We start from the raw sequence: 21,612 nt of genomic DNA on the forward strand, positions 1-21,612 counted from the left end.
TGTGTGTGTGTGTGTGTGTGTCCAGAATGTGTGTGAGTCCAGTGTGTGTGTGTGTGTGTGTGTGTGATTGTCCAGTGTGTGTGTGTGTGTGTGTGTGTGTGATTGTCCAGTGTGTGTGTGTGTGTGTGTGTGTGTGTGTGTGTGTGATTGTCCAGTGTGTGTGTGTGTTTGTCCAGTGTGTGTGTGTGTGTGTGTGTGTCCAGAATGTGTGTGAGTCCAGTGTGTGTGTGTGTGTGTGTGTGTGTGTGTGTGTGTGTGTCCAGAATGTGTGTGAGTCCAGTGTGTGTGTGTGTGTGTGTGTGTATCACTGACAGAGAGACACTGAGTCGCCTTCATCCCACCAAACCCTGAACCCTGGATAGAGGGGCTCAGTAAATGTGGAGGTGAATGTGATCAGGTGGGTCAGTGTGTCAGAGGAGGCTCTATAGAAGGACAGAGTGCCGGCTGGACAGTCCAGATACACTCCTACTCTGTGGGAGCTGGAGGGGCGGGCGTCTATGGTAGTGGGATTATTATTGTGCCTGGCAGAGTAACTGTTGTCAGAGCAGGTCAGACTCCAGGACTTGTCATTGTATCCAATCAGACAGTCCTCAACCAATCCAAGACAACAGTCATCACCCCATCCTCTCCTGTTGATTCCTTTATACGTCACTCCTATAACAGCACCTCTCCCACTCCACTCTACCTCCCAGTAACAGCACCCAGTCAGACCCTCTCTACACAGCACCTGTTCATAGTCCTCAAATCTCTCTGGGTGATCAGGATACGGCTGCTTCTCTCTCCTACATGTCACCTTTCTGTTCTCCTCAGACAGAAAGAGGAGTCTGTTTACTGTGTTTGGGTCCAGTGTCAGATCACAGACATCTGATGGATGAAACCAGACACAATATTAGAAATCATCATCATTCACATTAGAATGTTAACTCACTTTTCACTAATTCATTTAATGTAGATGTTTCTAGGTATCAAAAGGAGAAGTTAAGGTAACTTGAGACTTGTTGAATGATCATATGTTATACTGTATGGTAATATAAAACACACTTATTCACATTAATTACACACACACACACACACACACACACACACACACACACACACACACACACACACACACATTGTCAAAGCAACTCTTTGTAAACGTTGGTGTCCCTGATTTCTGCTTCTGTAGAACTACAGCTGATATTTAATATGACCAAGTAAGTAATGATGGTGGTCTTTGACTTTGACTTAACTTGAATTAAGACTTATTCTTAGTCATATTCTTCACAGCAGTCAACACTCACATTTTCTAAGCCCAGGTTTCATTCTGTTCTCTCCACCATGTTCCACACTGTAGCGGTAAGCAGAAGAACAGACAGTCATTGAGGGATACACCTGAACTCACACACACACACACACACACACACACACACACACACACACACACACACACACACACACACACACACACACACACACACACACACACACACACACACACACACACACGTATATAGCATATATCAAGCGAATGTGTGTGTGTGTGTGTGTGTGTGTGTGTGTGTGTGTGTGTGTGTGTGTGTGTGTGTGTGTGTGTGTGTCCTGTGTGTGTCCAGTTTGTCTGTGTGTGTATGTGTGTGTCCAGTGTGTGTGTCCAGTGTGTGTGTGTCCAGTGTGTGTGTTTGTCCAGTGTGTGTCTGTGTGTGTGTCCAGTGTGTGTGTGTTTGTCAGTGTGTGTGTGTCCAGTGTGTGTCCAGTGTGTGTGTCCAGTGTGTGTGTGTCCAGTGTGTGTGTTTGTCCATTGTGTTTCTGTGTGTGTGTCCAGTGTGTGTGTGTGTGTGTGTGTGTCAGTGTGTGTGTGTCAGTGTGTGTGTGTGTGTGTCCAGTGTGTGTGTGTGTGTGAGTGTTTGTGTGTGTGTGTGAGTGTTTGTGTGTGTCCTGTGTCCTGTGTCCTGTGTTTGTCCAGTGTGTGTCCAGTGTGTGTGTGTCCAGTGTGTGTGTGTGTGTTTGTGTGTGTGAGTCCAGCGTGTGTGTGTCCTGTGTGTGTTTGTACAGTGTGTGTGTGTGAGTGTGTGTGAGTGTCCTGTGTGTGTGTGTGTGTGTGTGTGTGTGTGTGTGTCCTGTGTATGTGTGTTTCCAATTTGTCTGTGTGTGTCCAGTCTGTGTTTGTCCAGTGTGTGTGTGAGTGTTTGTGTGTTTGTCCAGTGTGTGTGTGAGTGTTTGTGTGTGTGTGAGTGTTTGTGGGTGTGTGAGTGTTTGTGTGTGTCCTGTGTTTGTCCAGTGTGTGTGTCATTGAGAGATTTACACTGGACACACACACTGCACATACATTGGACCCACACACTGAACTCACACACACACACACACACACACACACACACACACACACACACACACACACACACACACTGAACTCACACACACAACTTTGTCCAAGTCGTGGTAAGAATGTTTTTAACTAGCCCGTTAAGTCCAACATATCTGATATGAACATTGACATAAACCCTCTACATACTTGAGTTTCTCCAGTCTGCAGTGTGGATCCTCCAGTCCAGCAGAGAGCAGTCTGACTCCTGAGTCTCCTGGGTGATTGTAGCTCAGGTCCAGCTCTCTAAGGTGTGAGGGGTTTGACCTCAGAGCTGAGACCAGAGAAGCACAGCCTTCTTCTGTGACTAGACAGCCTGACAGCCTGCAAAGAGTCAAATCATATTAAAATCACACTGATATTCTTTGGTGGTGAAAATAGTGGCAGTATATTTTTTCAACATTTTCAGATACATCAGTGTCCTGAAACCTGTCATATATATTCATAATGTTTCATTATTATAAATGACAAATGATCAAAGTATTACTTGCAGATGTCCTGAACTTAGTTAACTTAGTTTTCTTTATTATTTTAGTTAGGTCAGGGTGTGACGAGGGCTTGTTAGTTTATATACATCAGGGTGTGACGAGGGCTTGTTTAGTTTATATACATCAGGGTGTGATGAGGGCTTGTTTAGTATTTATACATCAGGGTGTGACGAGGGCTTGTTAGTTTATATACATCAGGGTGTGACGAGGGCTTGTTTAGTTTATATACATCAGGGTGTGACGAGGGCTTGTTTAGTATTTATACATCAGGGTGTGACGAGGGCTTGTTAGTTTATATACATCAGGGTGTGATGAGGGCTTGTTTAGTATTTATACATCAGGGTGTGACGAGGGCTTGTTTAGTTTATATACATCAGGGTGTGACGAGGGCTTGTTTAGTATTTATACATCAGGGTGTGACGAGGGCTTGTTTAGTTTATATACATCAGGGTGTGATGAGGGCTTGTTTAGTTTATATACATCAGGGTGTGATGAGAGCTTGTTTAGTTTGTATACATCAGGGTGTGATGAGGGCTTGTTTAGTATTTATACATCAGGGTGTGATGAGGGATTGTTTAGTATTTATACATCAGGGTGTGACGAGGGCTTGTTTAGTTTATATACATCAGGGTGTGATGAGGGCTTGTTTAGTATTTATATATCAGGGTGTGACGAGGGCTTGTTTAGTTTATATATATCAGGGTGTGACGAGGGCTTGTTTAGTTTATATACATCAGGGTGTGACGAGGGCTTGTTAGTTTATATACATCAGGGTGTGACGAGGGCTTGTTAGTTTATATACATCAGGGTGTGACGAGGGCTTGTTTAGTTTATATACATCAGGGTGTGACGAGGGCTTGTTAGTTTATATACATCAGGGTGTGACGAGGGCTTGTTAGTTTATATACATCAGGGTGTGACGAGGGCTTGTTAGTTTATATACATCAGGGTGTGATGAGGGCTTGTTTAGTTTGTATACATCAGGGTGTGACGAGGGCTTGTTAGTTTATATACATCAGGGTGTGACGAGGGCTTGTTAGTTTATATACATCAGGGTGTGACGAGGGCTTGTTTAGTTTATATACATCAGGGTGTGACGAGGGCTTGTTAGTTTTTGTACATCTATGGGGTTTGTCTAGTCTAGGTGTTTATATGTCTATGGTTGCCTGGATTGGTTCTCAATCAGAGGCAGATGTTTATCGTTGTCCCTGATTGGGAACCATATTTCTTGGTTTATTTGTGGGTTGTTATTCTATGTTTAGTTGTTTAGTATTGTGGGTTCGTTTGTGATAGAAACATTCTTTGGTGGTGAAAATCGTGGCAGTATATATTTTTTAAATATTCAGATATAAAAAATATTCACATGAGGCCTCCCGGGTGGCGCAGTGGTTAAGGGCGCTGTACTGCAGTGCCAGCTGTGCCATCAGAGTCCCTGGGTTCGCGCCCAGGCTCTGTCGTAACCGGCCGCGACCGGGAGGTCTGTGGGGCGACGCAGAATTGGCTTAGCGTCGCCCGGGTTAGGGAGGGCTTGGTCGGTAGGGGTGTCCTTGTCTCATTGCGCACCAGCGACTCCTGTGGCGGGCTGGGCGCAGTGTGCGCTAACCAAGGTGGCCAGGTGCAAGTATTCTGACACTTAAAGTGTATTAAATTAGTCAAAAGTATATCTGGTCCCATATTCCTCGAACACCATGAGACATCAAGCCCTAAACAATAATAAATTAATCCTGATGATGCCTTGACTGAGAAAGATCATGAATGAATCATGAATAATAATGAGTGAGAAAGTTACAGAGGCTACAACAAAACATGCTAACCTCTCACCATTACCAATAACAGAGGCTACAAAAAAACATGCTAACCTCTCACCATTACCAATATCAGAGGCTACAACAACACATGCTAACCTCTCACCATTACCAATAACAGAGGCTACAACAAAACATGCTAACCTCTCACCATTACCAATAACAGAGGCTACAACAAAACATGCTAACCTCTCACCATTACCAATAACAGAGACTATAACAAAACATGCTAACCTCTCACCATTACCAATAACAGAGACTATAACAAAACATTCTAACCTCTCACCATTACCAATAACAGAGGATACAACAAAACATGCTAACCTCTCACCATTACCAATAACAGACACAACAAAACATGCTAACCTCTCACCATTACCAATAACAGAGGCTACAACAAAACATGCTAACCTCTCACCATCACCAATAACAGAGAAAATAAAACATGCTAACCTCTCACCATTACCATGTAGTCATTTAATATGAAACATTGTATCTCAAATCCTAAATGCTGGAGAAGAGCACCACATTTAAAACTGTAAGCTTCACTGTCCAAACACATATGGTGTGGACTATGTGTGTCTGGTAAACACATGTGGATCTGGTGAACAGTTATCACTTGTTGACCAACTACAGGAATACTGACCTCAGAGTCTCCAGTTTACAGTGGGGATTCCCCAGTCCAGCAGAGAGCAGCTTCACTCCTGAATCCTTCAGGTCATTGTTACTCAGGTCCAGCTCTCTCAGGTGTGAGGGGTTTGACTCCAGAGCTGAGACCAGAGAAGCACAGCCTTCTTCTGTGACTAGACAGCCTGACAGCCTGCGAAGAGTCAAATCATATTAAAACCACACTGATATTCTTTGGTGGTGAAAATAGTGGCAGTATATTTTTTCAACATATTCAGATATATCAGTGTCCTGAAACCTGCCATATCTATTCATAAAATAGTGTATAATCATAAAAAATGACAAATGATCAAAGTATTGCCTGCAGATATAAACATGTATAGTACAAATATTATAGTAGACTGACCAGACCAGTTTAAAAAGCAGTATCAGTCAGAAGACAGACAGTGAGGAATCAGATTTAGATTGTATTGAGTATACAGTCCACACCATATCTATTTTGACAGTGAGGTATCAGATTTAGATTGTATTGAGTATACAGTCCACACCATATCTATTTAGACAGTGAGGTATCAGATTTAGATTGTATTGAGTATACAGTCCACACCATATCTATTTAGACAGTGAGGAATCAGATTTAGATTGTATTGAGTATACAGTCCACACCATATCTATTTAGACAGTGAGGTATCAGATTTAGATTGTATTGAGTATACAGTCCACACCATATCTATTTAGACAGTGAGGAATCAGATTTAGATTGTATTGAGTAAACAGTCCACACCATATCTATTTAGACAGTGAGGAATCAGATTTAGATTGTATTGAGTATACAGTCCACATCATATATATTTAGACAGTGAGGTATCAGATTTAGATTGTATTGAGTATACAGTCCACACCATATCTATTTAGACAGTGAGGAATCAGATTTAAATTGTATTGAGTATACAGTCCACATCATATCTATTTAGACAGTGAGGAATCAGATTTAGATTGTATTGAGTATACAGTCCACACCATATCTATTTAGACAGTGAGGAATCAGATTTAGATTGTATTGAGTATACAGTCCACACCATATCTATTTAGACAGTGAGGTATCAGATTTAGATTGTATTGAGTATACAGTCCACACCATATCTATTTAGACAGTGAGGAATCAGATTTAGATTGTATTGAGTATACAGTCCACACCATATCTATTTAGACAGTGAGGTATCAGATTTAGATTGTATTGAGTATACAGTCCACACCATATCTATTTAGACAGTGAGGAATCAGATTTAGATTGTATTGAGTATACAGTCCACATCATATCTATTTAGACAGTGAGGAATCAGATTTAGATTGTATTGAGTATACAGTCCACACCATATCTATTTAGACAGTGAGGAATCAGATTTAGATTGTATAGAGTATACAGTCCACATCATATATATTTTGACAGTGAGGCATCAGATTTAGATTGTATTGAGTATACAGTCCAAACCATATCTATTTAGACAGTGAGGTATCAGATTTAGATTGTATTGAGTAAACAGTCCACACCATATCTATTTAGACAGTGAGGTATCAAATTTAGATTGTATTGAGTATACAGTCCACACCATATCTATTTAGACAGTGAGGAATCAGATTTAGATTGTATTGAGTATACAGTCCACACCATATATATTTAGACAGTGAGGTATCAGATTTAGATTGTATTGAGTATACAGTCCACACCATATCTATTTAGACAGTGAGGAATCAGATTTAGATTGTATTGAGTATACAGTCCACACCATATCTATTTAGACAGTGAGGAATCAGATTTAGATTGTATTGAGTATACAGTCCACATCATATCTATTTAGACAGTGAGGAATCAGATTTAGATTGTATTGAGTATACAGTCCACACCATATCTATTTAGACAGTGAGGAATCAGATTTAGATTGTATTGAGTATACAGTCCACATCATATCTATTTAGACAGTGAGGAATCAGATTTAGATTGTATTGAGTATACAGTCCACACCATATCTATTTAGACAGTGAGGAATCAGATTTAGATTGTATTGAGTATACAGTCCACATCATATCTATTTAGACAGTGAGGTATCAGATTTAGATTGTATTGAGTATACAGTCCAAACCATATCTATTTAGACAGTGAAGCTAACATTTTAAATGTGTCTCTATTCTCCAACAATTTGGATTTGAGATCAAATGTTTCATATGAGGTGACAGTTTATAATGTCACCTTTAATTTGAGGATATTTTAAGAAATATCTGTTTCACCATTAAAAATGAAAACACTTTATATTTCCAGTCTCCCCATTAGAAGACATAAGTAATCTGACCAATTCACTCATTGTGTATTAAAATAGTCAAAAGTGTAGTTTTTTGTCGTAAACTCGTTGGTTGCATTTGCAGTTTGTTTTGGTTGTGTTTTGCCCAATAATAAAATGGTGGATGATGAGTGGAGTACTTTTCTGTCTAAGAGAGTAGATAACATGTTTCTAAACAATAATAAATTAATCCTGATGATGCCATGATTAAGAAAAATCATGAAAGAATCATGAATAATATTGAGTGAGAAAGTTACAGAGGCTACAACAAAGCATGCTAACCTCTCACCATTACAAATAACAGAGAATACAACAAAACATGCTAACCTCTCACCATTACCAATAACAGAGGCTACAACAAAACATGCTAACCTCTCACCATTACCAATAACAGAGGCTACAACAAAACATACTAACCTCTCACCATTACAAATAACAGAGACTACAACAAAACATACTAACCTCTCACCATTACCAATAACAGAGGCTACAACAGAACATACTAACCTCTCATCATTACCAATAACAGAGGCTACAACAAAACATGCTAACCTCTCACCATTACCAGTAACAGAGACTACAACAAAACATGCTAACCTCTCACCATTACCAATAACAGAGGCTACAACAAAACATGCTAACCTCTCACCATTACCAATAACAGAGGCTACAACAAAACATGCTAACCTCTCACCATTACCAATAACAGAGGATACAACAAAACATGCTAACCTCTCACCATTACCAATAACAGAGGATACAACAAAACATGCTAACCTCTCACCATTACCAATAACAGAGGATACAACAAAACATGCTAACCTCTCACCATTACCAATAACAGAGGATACAACAAAACATGCTAACCTCTCACCATTACCAATAACAGAGACTACAACAAAACATGCTAACCTCTCACCATTACCAATAACAGAGGGGGTCTGATCTTTGTACCTCTGTAACTTTCTCATTCATAATCATTAACGATTCATTCATAATTAATCATAATCATGGTAGCATCCACATGAATGTAGAAGTGTTCAGAAACATCTTCTATTCTCAAATCAAAATCAAATCAAATTTATTTGTCACATACACATGGTTAGCAGATGTTAATGCGAGTGTAGCGAAATGCTTGTGCTTCTAGTTCCGACAATGCAGTAATAACCAACAAGTAATCTAACTAACAATTCCAAAACTACTGCACAGTGTAAGGGGATAAGAATATGTACATAAAGATATATGAATGAGTGATGGTACAGAGCAGCATAGGCAAGATACAGTAGATGGTATCGAGTACAGTATATACATATGAGATGAGTATGTAAACAAAGTGGCATAGTTAAAGTGGCTAGTGATACATGTATTACCTAAAGATGCAGTAGATGATAGAGTACAGTATATACGTATACATATGAGATGAATAATGTAGGGTAATGTAAACAATATATTAGGTAGCATTGTTTAAAGTGGCTAGTGATATATTTTACATCATTTCCCATCAATTCCCATTATTAAAGTGGCTGGAGTTGAGTCAGTGTGTTGGCAGCGGCCACTCAGTGTTAGTGGTTGCTGTTTAACAGTCTGATGGCCTTGAGATAGAAGCTGTTAATCAGTCTCTCGGTCCCAGCTTTGATGCACCTGTACTGACCTCGCCTTCTGGATGATAGTGGGGTGAACAGGCAGTGGCTCGGGTGGTTGTTGTTTTGATGATCTTTATGGCCTTCCTGTAACATCGGGTGGTGTAGGTGTCCTGGAGGGCAGGTAGTTTACCCCCGGTGATGCGTTGTGCAGACCTCACTACCCTCTGGAGAGCCTTACGGTTGTGGGCGGAGCAGTTGCCATACCAGGCGGTGATACAGCCCGCCAGGATGCTCTCGATTGTGCATCTGTAGAAGTTTGTGAGTACTTTTGGTGACAAGCCAAATTTCTTCAGCCTCCTGAGGTTGAAGAGGCGCTGCTGCGCCTTCTTCACGATGCTGTCTGTGTGAGTGGACCAATTCAATTTGTCTGTGATGTGTATGCCGAGGAACTTAAAACTTACTACCCTCTCCACTACTGTTCAATCGATGTGGATAGGGGGGTGTTCCCTCTGCTGTTTCCTGAAGTCCACAATCATCTCCTTAGTTTTGTTGACGTTGAGTGTGAGGTTATTTTCCTGACACCACACTCCGAGGGCCCTCACCTCCTCCCTGTAGGCCGTCTCGTCGTTGTTGGTAATCAAGCCTACCACTGTTGTGTCGTCCGCAAACTTGATGATTGAGTTGGAGGCGTGCGTGGCCACGCAGTCGTGGGTGAACAGGGAGTACAGGAGAGGGCTCAGAACGCACCCTTGTGGGGCCCCAGTGTTGAGGATCAGCGGGGTGGAGATGTTGTTGCCTACCCTCACCACCTGGGGGCGGCCCGTCAGGAAGTCCAGTACCCAGTTGCACAGGGCGGGGTCGAGACCCAGGGTCTCGAGCTTGATGACGAGCTTGGAGGGTACTATGGTGTTAAATGCCGAGCTGTAGTCGATGAACAGCATTCTCACATAGGTATTCCTCTTGTCCAGATGGGTTAGGGCAGTGTGCAGTGTGGTTGAGATTGCATTGTCTGTGGACCTATTTGGGCGGTAAGCAAATTGGAGTGGGTCTAGGGTGTCAGGTAGGGTGGAGGTGATATGGTCCTTGACTAGTCTCTCAAAGCACTTCATGATGACAGAAGTGAGTGCTACGGGGCGGTAGTCGTTTAGCTCAGTTACCTTAGCTTTCTTGGGAACAGGAACAATGGTGGCCCTCTTGAAGCATGTGGGAACAGCAGACTGGTATAGGGATTGATTGAATATGTCCGTAAACACACCAGCCAGCTGGTCTGCGCATGCTCTGAGGGCGCAGCTTGGGATGCCGTCTGGGCCTGCAGCCTTGCGAGGGTTAACACGTTTAAATGTTTTACTCACCTCGGCTGCAGTGAAGGAGAGGCCGCATGTTTTCGTTGCAGGCCGTGTCAGTGGCACTGTATTGTCCTCAAAGCGGGCAAAAAAGTTATTTAGTCTGCCTGGGAGCAAGACTTCCTGGTCCGTGACTGGGCTGGATTTCTTCCTGTAGTCCGTAATTGACTGTAGACCCTGCCACATACCTCTTGTGTCTGAGCCGTTGAATTGAGATTCTACTTTGTCTCTATACTGACGCTTAGCTTGTTTGATAGCCTTGCGGAGGGAATAACTGCACTGTTTGTATTCAGTCATGTTACCAGACACCTTGCCCTGATTAAAAGCAGTGGTTCGCGCTTTCAGTTTCACGCGAATGCTGCCATCAATCCACGGTTTCCTAATTCTTACTGACAATACAAGTGAAATGTTTCGTGGGATAATCAGAATTTGTTGGTAACATATGTAAGATGTTTTATATTTATCAAATGGGTGTAAGTTAATTCTCTTCAGAATGGTATTTTTGTATAATACTGTGGCAGGGTTGCAGTATCTGTTCTATGTCAAGGCTAAGTTGCATGGCCGCTGAGAGGGGAGAGGTCAAAGTGTCATCATGTGTAAGCATATCTTTTGCTCCACTGTGTGTGTGCCAGTTCACTCCCTAGTTTTCCCATCGGAGATGGCAGTGTCTGGAATCATTCTCCTCTCCGTGAGCTTGTCCAGGATTGGTTGTATTTAGAGTTGGTTGTATCTAAATGACAATTTGATATATGCCTGTTGATATGGAGGGTTGGTTTATGGTTCTGGGGTTTGAGTAAGGAGACAAAGCTGAATGATTTATTATGTCTATGCTGTCTTATCCTGTGTGTGTGTCTTTACTATAAAGGACCTCATTTGAAATGTGGAAGGGGCTCTCAGAGAATTCATGGTTAGACACTGAATCGATCTGAGAGTCACAGGGTTGTGATAGAGCTGATATAATTAAAGATGGACTTTGATAACTAACTCTGACTTGTGTGTGTGGTTTGCTCCCATGATTTGGTAAATAGAGGAAATTTCCACGACAAATGACTCCAAAATGATAGGACATTATTCACCATTCAGTTTCAATTAGGAAAACATCTAAAACACAACCAAGACAAACTGCAAATACATTCAACAAGTTAGTAGAATCACAAGCTTGATGTAATCACTGCAGGCATGGAACATGGGACCAGATACTAAACTTATGACAAAAATAATTAATCCAAAATATTATAACTTTATCAAATGGGAGAACTAGATACATAAAGTGATTTCATTTCTAAACAGTAAAATATATATCTATGAAAATACCTTTATACGAAACATTCTATCTCAAATCCAAAATGCTGGAGCAGAGCACCACATTTAAAACTGTAAGCTTCAATGTCCAAACACATGTGTGGACAGGTGTGGACTATGTGTGCCTGGTAAACACATGTGGATCTGGTGAACAGTTATCACTTGTTGACCAACTACAGGAATACTGACCTCAGAGTCTCCAGTTTACACTGGGGATTCCCCAGTCCAGCAGAGAGCAGCTTCACTCCTGAATCCTTCAGGTCATTGTTACTCAGATCCAGCTCTTTCAGGTGTGAGGGGTTTGACTCCAGAGCTGAGACCAGAGAAGCACAGGCTTCCTCTGTTACTAGACAGCCTGACAGCCTGCAAAGAGTCAAATCATTTTAAAATCACACTGCTATTCTTTGGTGGTGAAAATAGTGGCAGTATATTTTTTCAACATATGGAACCTTCCATATCTATTCGTAAATGAATGTATCATCATTAAAAATGACAAATTATCAAATCATTACCTGAGGATAGAAACATGTAAACTACAAATATGTGAGTAGACTGACCAGACCAGTTTAAAAAGCAGTATCAGTCAGAAGACAGACAGTGAGGAATCAGATTTAGATTGTATTGAGTATACAGTCCACACCATATCTATTTAGACAGTGAAGCTGACATTTTAAATGTGGCTATACACTCAAACATTTTGGATTTCAGATCAAATGTTTCATATGAGGTGACAGTTTATAATGTCACCTTTAATTTGAGGGTATTTTAAGACATGTGTTTCACTATTAAAAATGAAAACAATTTATGTTTCCAGTCTCCCCATTAGAAGAAGTCTTAAGTATTCTGAACAATTCACTCATAATGTATTAAAATGGATGATGAGTGGAGTACTTTTCTGTCTAAGAGAGTAGATAACATGTTTCTAAACAATAATAAATTCATCCTGATGATGCCATGATTAAGAAAAATCATGAAAGAATCATGAATAATAATGAGTGAGAAAGTTACAGAGGCTACAACAAAGCATGCTAACCTCTCACCATTACCAATAACAGAGGCTACAACAAAAAATGCTAACCTGTCACCATTAACAATAACAGAGACTACAACAAAACATACTAACCTCTCACTATTACCAATAACAGAGGATACAACAAAACATGCTAACCTCTCACCATTACCAATAACAGAGACTACAACAAAACATACTAACCTCTCACCATTACCAATAACAGAGGCTACAACAAAACAAGCTAACCTCTCACCATTACCAATTACAGAGGCTACAACAAAACATGCAAACCTGTCACCATTACCAATAACAGAGGCTACAACAAAACATGCTAACCTGTCACCATTATCAATAACAGAGACTACAACAAAACATACTAACCTCTCACTATTACCAATAACAGAGGATACAACAAAACATGCTAACCTCTCACCATTACCAATAACAGAGGCTACAACAAAACATGCTAACCTCTCACCATTACCAATAACAGAGACTACAACAAAACATACTAACCGCTCACCATTACCAATAACAGAGACTACAACAAAACATGCTAACCTCTCACCATTACCAATAACAGAGACTACAACAAAACATACTAACCTCTCACCATGAATCTCAAATAAAAGGTGACATTCTGTACTGTCTCCTAATATGAAACATTATATCTCAAATCCAAAATGCTGGAGCACCACATTTAAAACTATAAGCTTCACTGTCCAAACACATATGGTGTGGACTATGTGTGTCTGGTAAACACATGTGGATCTGGTGAACAGTTATCACTTGTTGACCAACTACAGGAATACTGACCTCAGAGTCTCCAGTTTACAGTGGGGATTCCCCAGTCCAGCAGAGAGCAGCTTCACTCCTGAATCCTTCAGGCCATTGTTACTCAGATCCAGCTCTCTCAGGTGTGAGGGGTTTGACGCCAGAGCTGAGACCAGAGAAGCACAGCCTCCCTCTGTGACTAGACAGCCTGACAGCCTGACAAAGTGTCAAATCATTTTAAAATCACACTGCTATTCTTTGGTGGTGAAAATAGTGGCAGTATATTTTTTCAACATATTCAGATATATCAGTGACCTGAAACCTGCCATATCTATTCATAAAATAGTGTATCATCATAAAAAATGACAAATGATCAAAGTATTGCCTGCAGATAGAAACATGTATAGTACAAATATTATAGTAGACTGACCAGACCAGTTTAAAAAGCAGTATCAGTCAGAAGACAGACAGTGAGGAATCAGATGTAGATTGTATTGAGTATACAGTCCACACCATATCTATTTAGACAGTGAGGTATCAGATTTAGATTGTATTGAGTATACAGTCCACACCATATCTATTTAGACAGTGAGGAATTAGATTTAGATTGTATTGAGTATACAGTCCACACCATATCTATTTAGACAGTGAGGTATCAGATTTAGATTGTATTGAGTATACAGTCCACACCATATCTATTTAGACAGTGAAGCTAACTTTTTAAATGTGGCTCTATTCTCCAACATTTTGGATTTGAGGTCAAATGTTTCATATGAGGTGACAGTTTATAATGTCACCTTTAATTTGAGTGTATTTTAAGACATATGTGTTTCACTATTAAAAATGAAAACAATTTATGTTTCCAGTCTCCCCATTTGAAGAAGTCTTAAGTATTCTGAACAATTCACTCATAGTGTATTAAAATAGTCAAACATTTAGTTTTTTGTCGTAAACTCGTTGGTTGCATTTGCAGTTTGTTTTTGGTGTGTTTTGCCCAATAATTAAATGGTGGATGATGAGGGGAGTACTTTTCTGTCTAAGAGAGTAGATAACATGTTTCTAAACAATAATAAATTAATCCTGATGATGCCATGATTAAGAAAAATCATGAAAGAATCATGAATAATAATGAGTGAGAAAGTTACAGAGGCTACAACAAAGCATGCTAACCTCTCACCATTACCAATAACAGAGAATACAACAAAACATGCTAACCTCTCACCATTACCAATTACAGACTACAACAAAACATGCTAACCTCTCACCATTACCAATAACAGACTACAACAAAACATGCTAACCTCTCACCATTACCAATAACAGAGGGGGTCTGATCTTTGTGCCTCTGTAACTTTCTCATTCATCATCATTGACGATTCATTCCTGATTATTCATCATCATAGTAGCATCCACATGAATGTAGAAGTGTTCAGAAACATCTTCTATTCTTACTGACAATACAAGTGAAGTGACTCCAAAATGACAGGACATTATTCACCATTCAGTTTCTATTAGGAAAACATCTAAAACACAACCAAGACAAACTGCAAATTAATTCAACAAGTTAGTAGAATCACATGCTTGATGTAATCACTGTAGGCATGGAATATGGGACCAAATACTAAACGTATGACTACTATAATACACTATAATTGAATATAACCGAATAATTACGACTTTTCAAATGGGAAAACTACATACATAAAGTACTTTCATATCTGATAATACTGACCTCAGAGTCTCCAGTTTACAGTGGGGATTCCCCAGTCCAGCAGAGAGCAGCTTCACTCCTGAATCCTTCAGGTCATTGTTACTCAGGTCCAGCTCTCTCAGGTGTGAGGGGTTTGACTCCAGAGCTGAGACCAGAGAAGCACAGCCTTCCTCTGTGACTCCACAGTCTGACAGCCTGACAAAAGAGATCATCATGACTTCACAAACACACTGTTTATTTCACAAGTAGAATGTACATGTAGAAGGACAATTAAGCTTTAATTGTGATTGATATGTGAAAATTAACAGAATATTTAGTTAGTTGACCATAACAACCCTGTGGTGAAACGATTATTGCTGTGGAAGGTAATGAGCAACACATTGTGTCCAGTGTGTGTATGTGTGTGTGTCCTGTATGTGTCCAGTGTGTGTGTGTGTGTGTCCTGTTGGTGTCCTATGTGTGTCCAGTGTGTGTGTGTGTGTGTGTCCTGTATGTGTCCAGTGTGTGTGTGTGTGTCCTGTTGGTGTCCTATGTGCGTCCAGTGTGTGTGTGTGTGTGTGTGTGTGTGTGTGTCCTGTTGGTGTCCTATGTGTGTTCAGTGAGTGTGTCTTGCCAGTGTGTCCATTGTGTGAAAGGACACACACAATGGACAGATACAGGACACACACTGGACACACACACAGTATATAACTTTGTCCAAGTGGGGGTAAGAATGTTTGTCTTAACTAGCCTGATAAGTCAAACATGTCTGATATGAACATTGACATAAACCCTCTACATACTTGAGTTTCTCCAGTCTGCAGTGTGGATCCTCCAGTCCAGCAGAGAGCAGTCTGACTCCTGAATCTCCTGGGTGATTGTAGCTCAGGTCCAGCTCTCTCAGGTGTGAGGGGTTTGACCTCAGAGCTGAGGCCAGAGAAGCACAGCCTTCCTCTGTGACTAGACAGCCTGACAGCCTGCAAAGAGGCAAATCATATTAAAACCACACTGCTATTCTTTGGTGGTGAAAATAGTGGCAGTATATTTTTTCAACATATTCAGATATATCAGTGACCTGAAACCTGCCATATCTATTCATAAAATAGTGTATCATCATAAAAAATGACAAATGATCAAAGTATTGCCTGCAGATAGAAACATGTATAGTACAAATATTATAGTAGACTGACCAGACCAGTTTAAAAAGCAGTATCAGTCAGAAGACAGACAGTGAGGTATCAGATTTAGATTGTATTGAGTATACAGTCCACACCATATCTATTTAGACAGTGAGGAATCAGATTTAGATTGTATTGAGTATACAGTCCACACCATATCTATTTAGACAGTGAGGAATCAGATTTAGATTGTATTGAGTATACAGTCCACACCATATCTATTTAGACAGTGAGGTATCAGATTTAGATTGTATTGAGTATACAGTCCACACCATATCTATTTAGACAGTGAGGTATCAGATTTAGATTGTATTGAGTATACAGTCCACACCATATCTATTTAGACAGTGAGGTATCAGATTTAGATTGTATTGAGTATACAGTCCACACCATATCTATTTAGACAGTGAAGCTAACATTTTAAATGTGGCTCTATTCTCCAACATTTTGGATTTGAGGTCAAATGTTTCATATGAGGTGACAGTTTATAATGTCAACTTTAATTTGAGGGTATTTTTAGACACATGTGTTTCACTATTAAAAATGAAAACAATTTATGTTTCCAGTCTCCCCATTAGAAGAAGTCTTAAGTATTCTGAACAATTCACTCATAGTGTATTAAAATAGTCAAACATTTAGTTTTTTGTCGTAAACTCGTTGGTTGCATTTGCAGTTTGTTTTGGTTGTGTTTTGCCCAATAATAAAATGGTGGATGATGAGTGGAGTACTTGTCTGTCTAAGAGAGTAGATAACATGTTTCTAAACAATAATAAATTAATCCTGATGATGCCATGATTAAGAAAAATCATGAAAGAATCATGAATAATAATGAGTGAGAAAGTTACAGAGGTTACAACAAAGCATGCTAACCTCTCACCATTACCAATAACAGAGGCAACAACAAAACATGTTAACCTCTCACCATTACCAATAACAGAGGCAACAACAAAACATGTTAACCTCTCACCATTACCAATAACAGAGGCTACAACAAAACATGCTAACCTCTCACCATTACCAATAACAGAGGCTACAACAAAACATACTAACCTCTCACCATTACCAATAACAGAGGCTACAACAAAACATGCTAACCTCTCACCATTACCAATAACAGAGGCTACAACAAAACATGCTAACCTCTCACCATTACCAATAAAAGAGGGGGTCTGATCTTTGTGCCTCTGTAACTTTCTCATTCATCATTATTCTCAATTAATTCCTGGTTATTCATAATCATGGTAACATCCACATGAATGTAGAAGTGTTCAGAAACATCTTCTATTCTTACTGACAATACAAGTGAAGTGACTCCAACATGATAGGACATCATTCACCATTCAGTTTCTATTAGGAAAACATCTAAAACACAACCAAGACAAACTGAAAATACATTCAACAAGTTAGTAGAATCACAAGCTTGATGTAATCACTGGAGGCATGGAATATGGGACCAAATACTAAACTTATGACTACTTTAATACACTATAAGTGAATATAACCGAATAATTACGACTTTTCAAATGGGAGAACTACATACATAAAGTGCTTTCATATCTGATATTACGGACCTCAGAGTCTCCAGTTTACAGTGGGGATTCCCCAGTCCAGCAGAGAGCAGCTTCACTCCTGAATCCTTCAGGTCATTGTTACTCAGGTCCAGTTCTCTCAGGTGTGAGGGGTTTGACTCCAGAGCTGAGACCAGAGAAGCACAGCCTTCCTCTGTGACTCCACAGCCTGACAGACTGACAAAGAGATCATCATGACTTCACAAACACGCTGTTAATTTAACACCAGAAGTGTAGAAGGACAATGGTAGATGCATTTATTTAATTCTCTGAAACATCACATAGATTCATCTTCCGTCTCCTAGAATTGAATGGTCATATTGTTGTACTAATGTGAAAATCAATGAATTTATTCAATACGTTCTTCAATATAATATTATATACATATGATATCACATATTTTTCTCTAAACTGAATATTTCTTCCTGATGATTAGTTCTTAAATGTCATTTTATTTACTCACAGAGCAGCTCTGGAGGCTTTGACCACTGGCAGCAGCCTCAGAAGACCTTCCTCTGATCTGGAGTATTTCTTCAGGTCAAACACATTCAGCTCCTTTTCTGAAGTCAGCAACACAAAGACCAGAGCTGACCACTGTGCAGGTGACAGGTTGTCTTCTGAGAGACTTCCTGATCTCAGGTATCTTTGGATCTCCTCCACTAGAGAATGGTCATTCAGTTCATTCAGACAGTGGAACAGATTGATGCTACTCTCTGGAGAGGGATTCTCCCTGATCTTCTCCTTGATGTACTTGACTGTTGCTTCATGGCTCTGTGAGCTGCTTCTTGTCTTTATCAGTAGACCTCGTAAGTGCTTCTGATTGGACTCCAGTGAGAGGCCCAGAAGGAAGCGGAGGAAAAGGTCCAGGTTTCCCGTCTCACTTTGTAAGGCTTTATCCACAGCACTCTTGTAGAAAGTAACTTTAGAATTGTCTTTTGTTTGCAGTTTTTCAATTACATTCTCATTGTTGTTGATGAATGAGAGGAACACATATACAGCAGCCAGAAACTCCTGAATGCTCAGATGCACGAAGCAGTACACCGTATCCTGGTACAGCACACATTCCTCTTTAAAGAACTGTGTGCACAATCCTGAGTACACTGAGGCTTCATTGACATCAATGCCAGCCTCTTTCAGGTCTTCTTCATAGAAAATCAGATTGCCCTTCACAAGCTGTTGAAAAGCCAGTTTTCCCAGTGACAGAATGCTCTCTTTATCCCAGTGTGGACCTGTCTCTTCTTTCCCAAGATACTTTTCATTCTTCTGTTTGGTATGAAACTCCACAAGGTGTGTGTACATCTCAGTCAGAGTCTTGGGCATCTCTTCTCTCTTATGTTTCAACATGTGCTCAAGGACTGTTGCAGAAATCCAACAGAAGACTGGAATGTGGCACATGATGTGGAGGCTCCTTGATGTCTTTATGTGTGAGATGATTCTGCTGGCCAGGTCCTCATCACTGAATCTCTTCCTGAAGTACTCCTCCTTCTGCGGGTCATTGAACCCTCGTACCTCTGTCACCTGGTCAACACACCATGAAGGGATTTTATTGGCTGCTGCAGGTCGGGTAGTTATCCAGAGGAGAGCAGAGGGAAGCAGATTTCCCCTTATGAGATTTGTCAGCAGAACATCCACTGAGGTTGACTCTGTGACGTCCCAACAGATCTTGTTCTTCTGGAAGTCTAGGGGCAGTCGGCACTCATCCAGACCATCAAATATGAACAGAACTTTGTACTTGTCGTAGTTGGAGATTCTTGATTGTTTGGTTTCCATTGAGAAGTGATTGAGAAGTTCAATGAAAGTGTATTTGTCCTCTTTTATCAAATTCAGCTCCCGGAAAGGAAATGAAAATACAAATTGGACATCATGATTTGCTTTTCCTTCAGCCCAGTCCAGAATGAACTTCTGCACAGAGACTGTTTTTCCAATGCCAGCGACTCCCTTTGTCAGCACAGTTCTGATAGGTTTGTCTTGTCCAGTTAAGGGTTTGAAGATGTCGTTACATTTGATTGCAGTCTCTGGTCTTGCTTGTTTCCTGGTTGTTGTCTCAATCTGTCTCAGCTCATGTTCATTATTGACCTCTCCTGTTCCACCCTCTGTGATGTAGAGCTCTGTGTAGATCCTGTTGAGAAGTGTTGGGTTTCCTTGTTTAGCGATCCCCTCAAATACACATTGAAACTTCTTCTTTAGATTAGATTTGAGTTCACGTTGGCAAATCTCAGCAAGCTCATCTGAATCTAGAAATAACACAGAGGATATTAGTATTACTGTCTGTTTTAATACCTACAGTATTGAAGGGCTGTTATAAAGTTTTAAATTCTAATAATTTATTATCTTAACTGACTGTATAAATGTGTAAATGTTTTCATAATGCATTACAGACTGGTGTGACTGATTATATTATTATTGGTATTATTGATGGTATAATTTATGTTGTCTCTCTCTCTCTCTAAATAATCACCACAACACATCCCTGCTGCTACTCGATGAGGTCACTAGGTGTTGTGTTAAGGCTGCTACAATATCATTGAGTTACACAGCTACTTTAGCTGTACTTTAGCTACAGCTTTTAAATGTTATAACACAGCATTCATCATGAGGCAGACAGATCTTACATTTCTCCAGTGTGTCAGCAAGCTCCTTCTGGTTCATTTTCCTCAGGATGTGCAGTGTGATCTTCAGAGCCCCCTCTCTGGCACTGCTCTCCTGCTTCTCATCTTCAGCATCCACCACTTCCTTATCCTGCTTCTGACTCTCAAAGCCTTCTGGGAGTTCTGGACTAAGAATCCTCTTGAACATCTTCAGCTCGTTCTTCACAAATGTCATAATTTTCTCTTCAAGCAACTGAAATAAATAAAGTAAATAAGTTAAACAAGAGAAGAAATTATTTCTCATCAACACATTCATGAATGATTGACAGATCAACTTTACTTGAGGTCAACAAAAACAAATGTACATAACAGGGCCACATACACTGAATATGGAGGCCAGGTCTGTTTGATGAATCTGGGAAGACAGACCACTGAGAATCTCTGACTCTGATCTCTCCTGTTGGTTTCTGTGGACAGAACATGAGATTATATCTCCTCATCCAGGGAGTACACACGCACACAAACACACACACACACACACACACACATAGGGAGGAAATGTTGTGATTGTTTAATTTTGTTTTAGGACTATGAAAATGGACAAAAGGATTAGCCTATGGATTATGAAAACAACAACAATAAATGGGAAAATGGGAGAGGAGAAATGACTAGAGACAGTGTTGTTTAACTCACTGACCATGACCCATGAGTTCTTCTTACCTTTGTTCAGTAGAAAAATCTCCCTCTCTAAAGGATACAGGATAGCCCATAGACCAGTTACTCTTCATGGACACACAGCTGGGAACAGGGGAGGCTGGTCTCTCCTGCTTGATTGGACTTCAACACAACAGAGACAAACATTACATCTCTCATCTACTCTGAGCTCAGATGGGGAAACATAAGAGTTTCATTCCAAAAAGCTATATATCACTTTTCAGAAATATTCATAAATTAGCTTTTATTGTTTAAAGAGT

The 21,612-nt window shown here is 40.1% G+C and overlaps 2 protein-coding genes across 2 annotated transcripts in view; one reads left to right on the forward strand and one right to left on the reverse strand.

The window, feature by feature from the left end:
* The window catches only part of LOC139421752 (NLR family CARD domain-containing protein 3-like), a 1,082,035-nt gene that overhangs the window by 95,250 nt on the left and 965,173 nt on the right, over positions 1-21,612 (forward strand). The gene's annotated exons all lie outside the window — the stretch shown is intronic.
* LOC139422629 (NLR family CARD domain-containing protein 3-like) lies at positions 296-20,699 on the reverse strand. The gene is made up of 8 exons (XM_071173775.1): positions 20,663-20,699; positions 18,514-20,284; positions 18,054-18,227; positions 15,347-15,520; positions 5,284-5,457; positions 2,495-2,668; positions 1,284-1,330; positions 296-864 (listed from the first exon to the last, which is right to left on the reverse strand). The coding sequence occupies exons 1-8, from the start codon at positions 20,697-20,699 to the stop codon at positions 305-307; spliced, it is 3,111 nt and encodes a 1,036-aa protein (XP_071029876.1). The 3' UTR covers positions 296-304.

Source organism: Oncorhynchus clarkii, chromosome 12 (genome assembly GCF_045791955.1).
Source record: "Oncorhynchus clarkii lewisi isolate Uvic-CL-2024 chromosome 12, UVic_Ocla_1.0, whole genome shotgun sequence".
Classification (NCBI taxonomy): domain Eukaryota; kingdom Metazoa; phylum Chordata; class Actinopteri; order Salmoniformes; family Salmonidae; genus Oncorhynchus; species Oncorhynchus clarkii.

Bases quoted from the DNA above. Each gene is read 5' to 3' on its own strand.
- LOC139422629 (XM_071173775.1), bottom strand. From the start codon at position 20,699: ATGAACCAGAAGGAGCTTGCTGACACACTGGAGAAAT. The intron at 5,458-15,346 runs GTCAGTATTATC...GACTCTTCGCAG, and splicing joins TGTAAACTGGAGACTCTGAG to GCTGTCAGGCTGTCTAGTCA. The intron at 1,331-2,494 runs GTATGTAGAGGG...TTACCGCTACAG, and splicing joins TGCAGACTGGAGAAACTCAA to TGTGGAACATGGTGGAGAGA.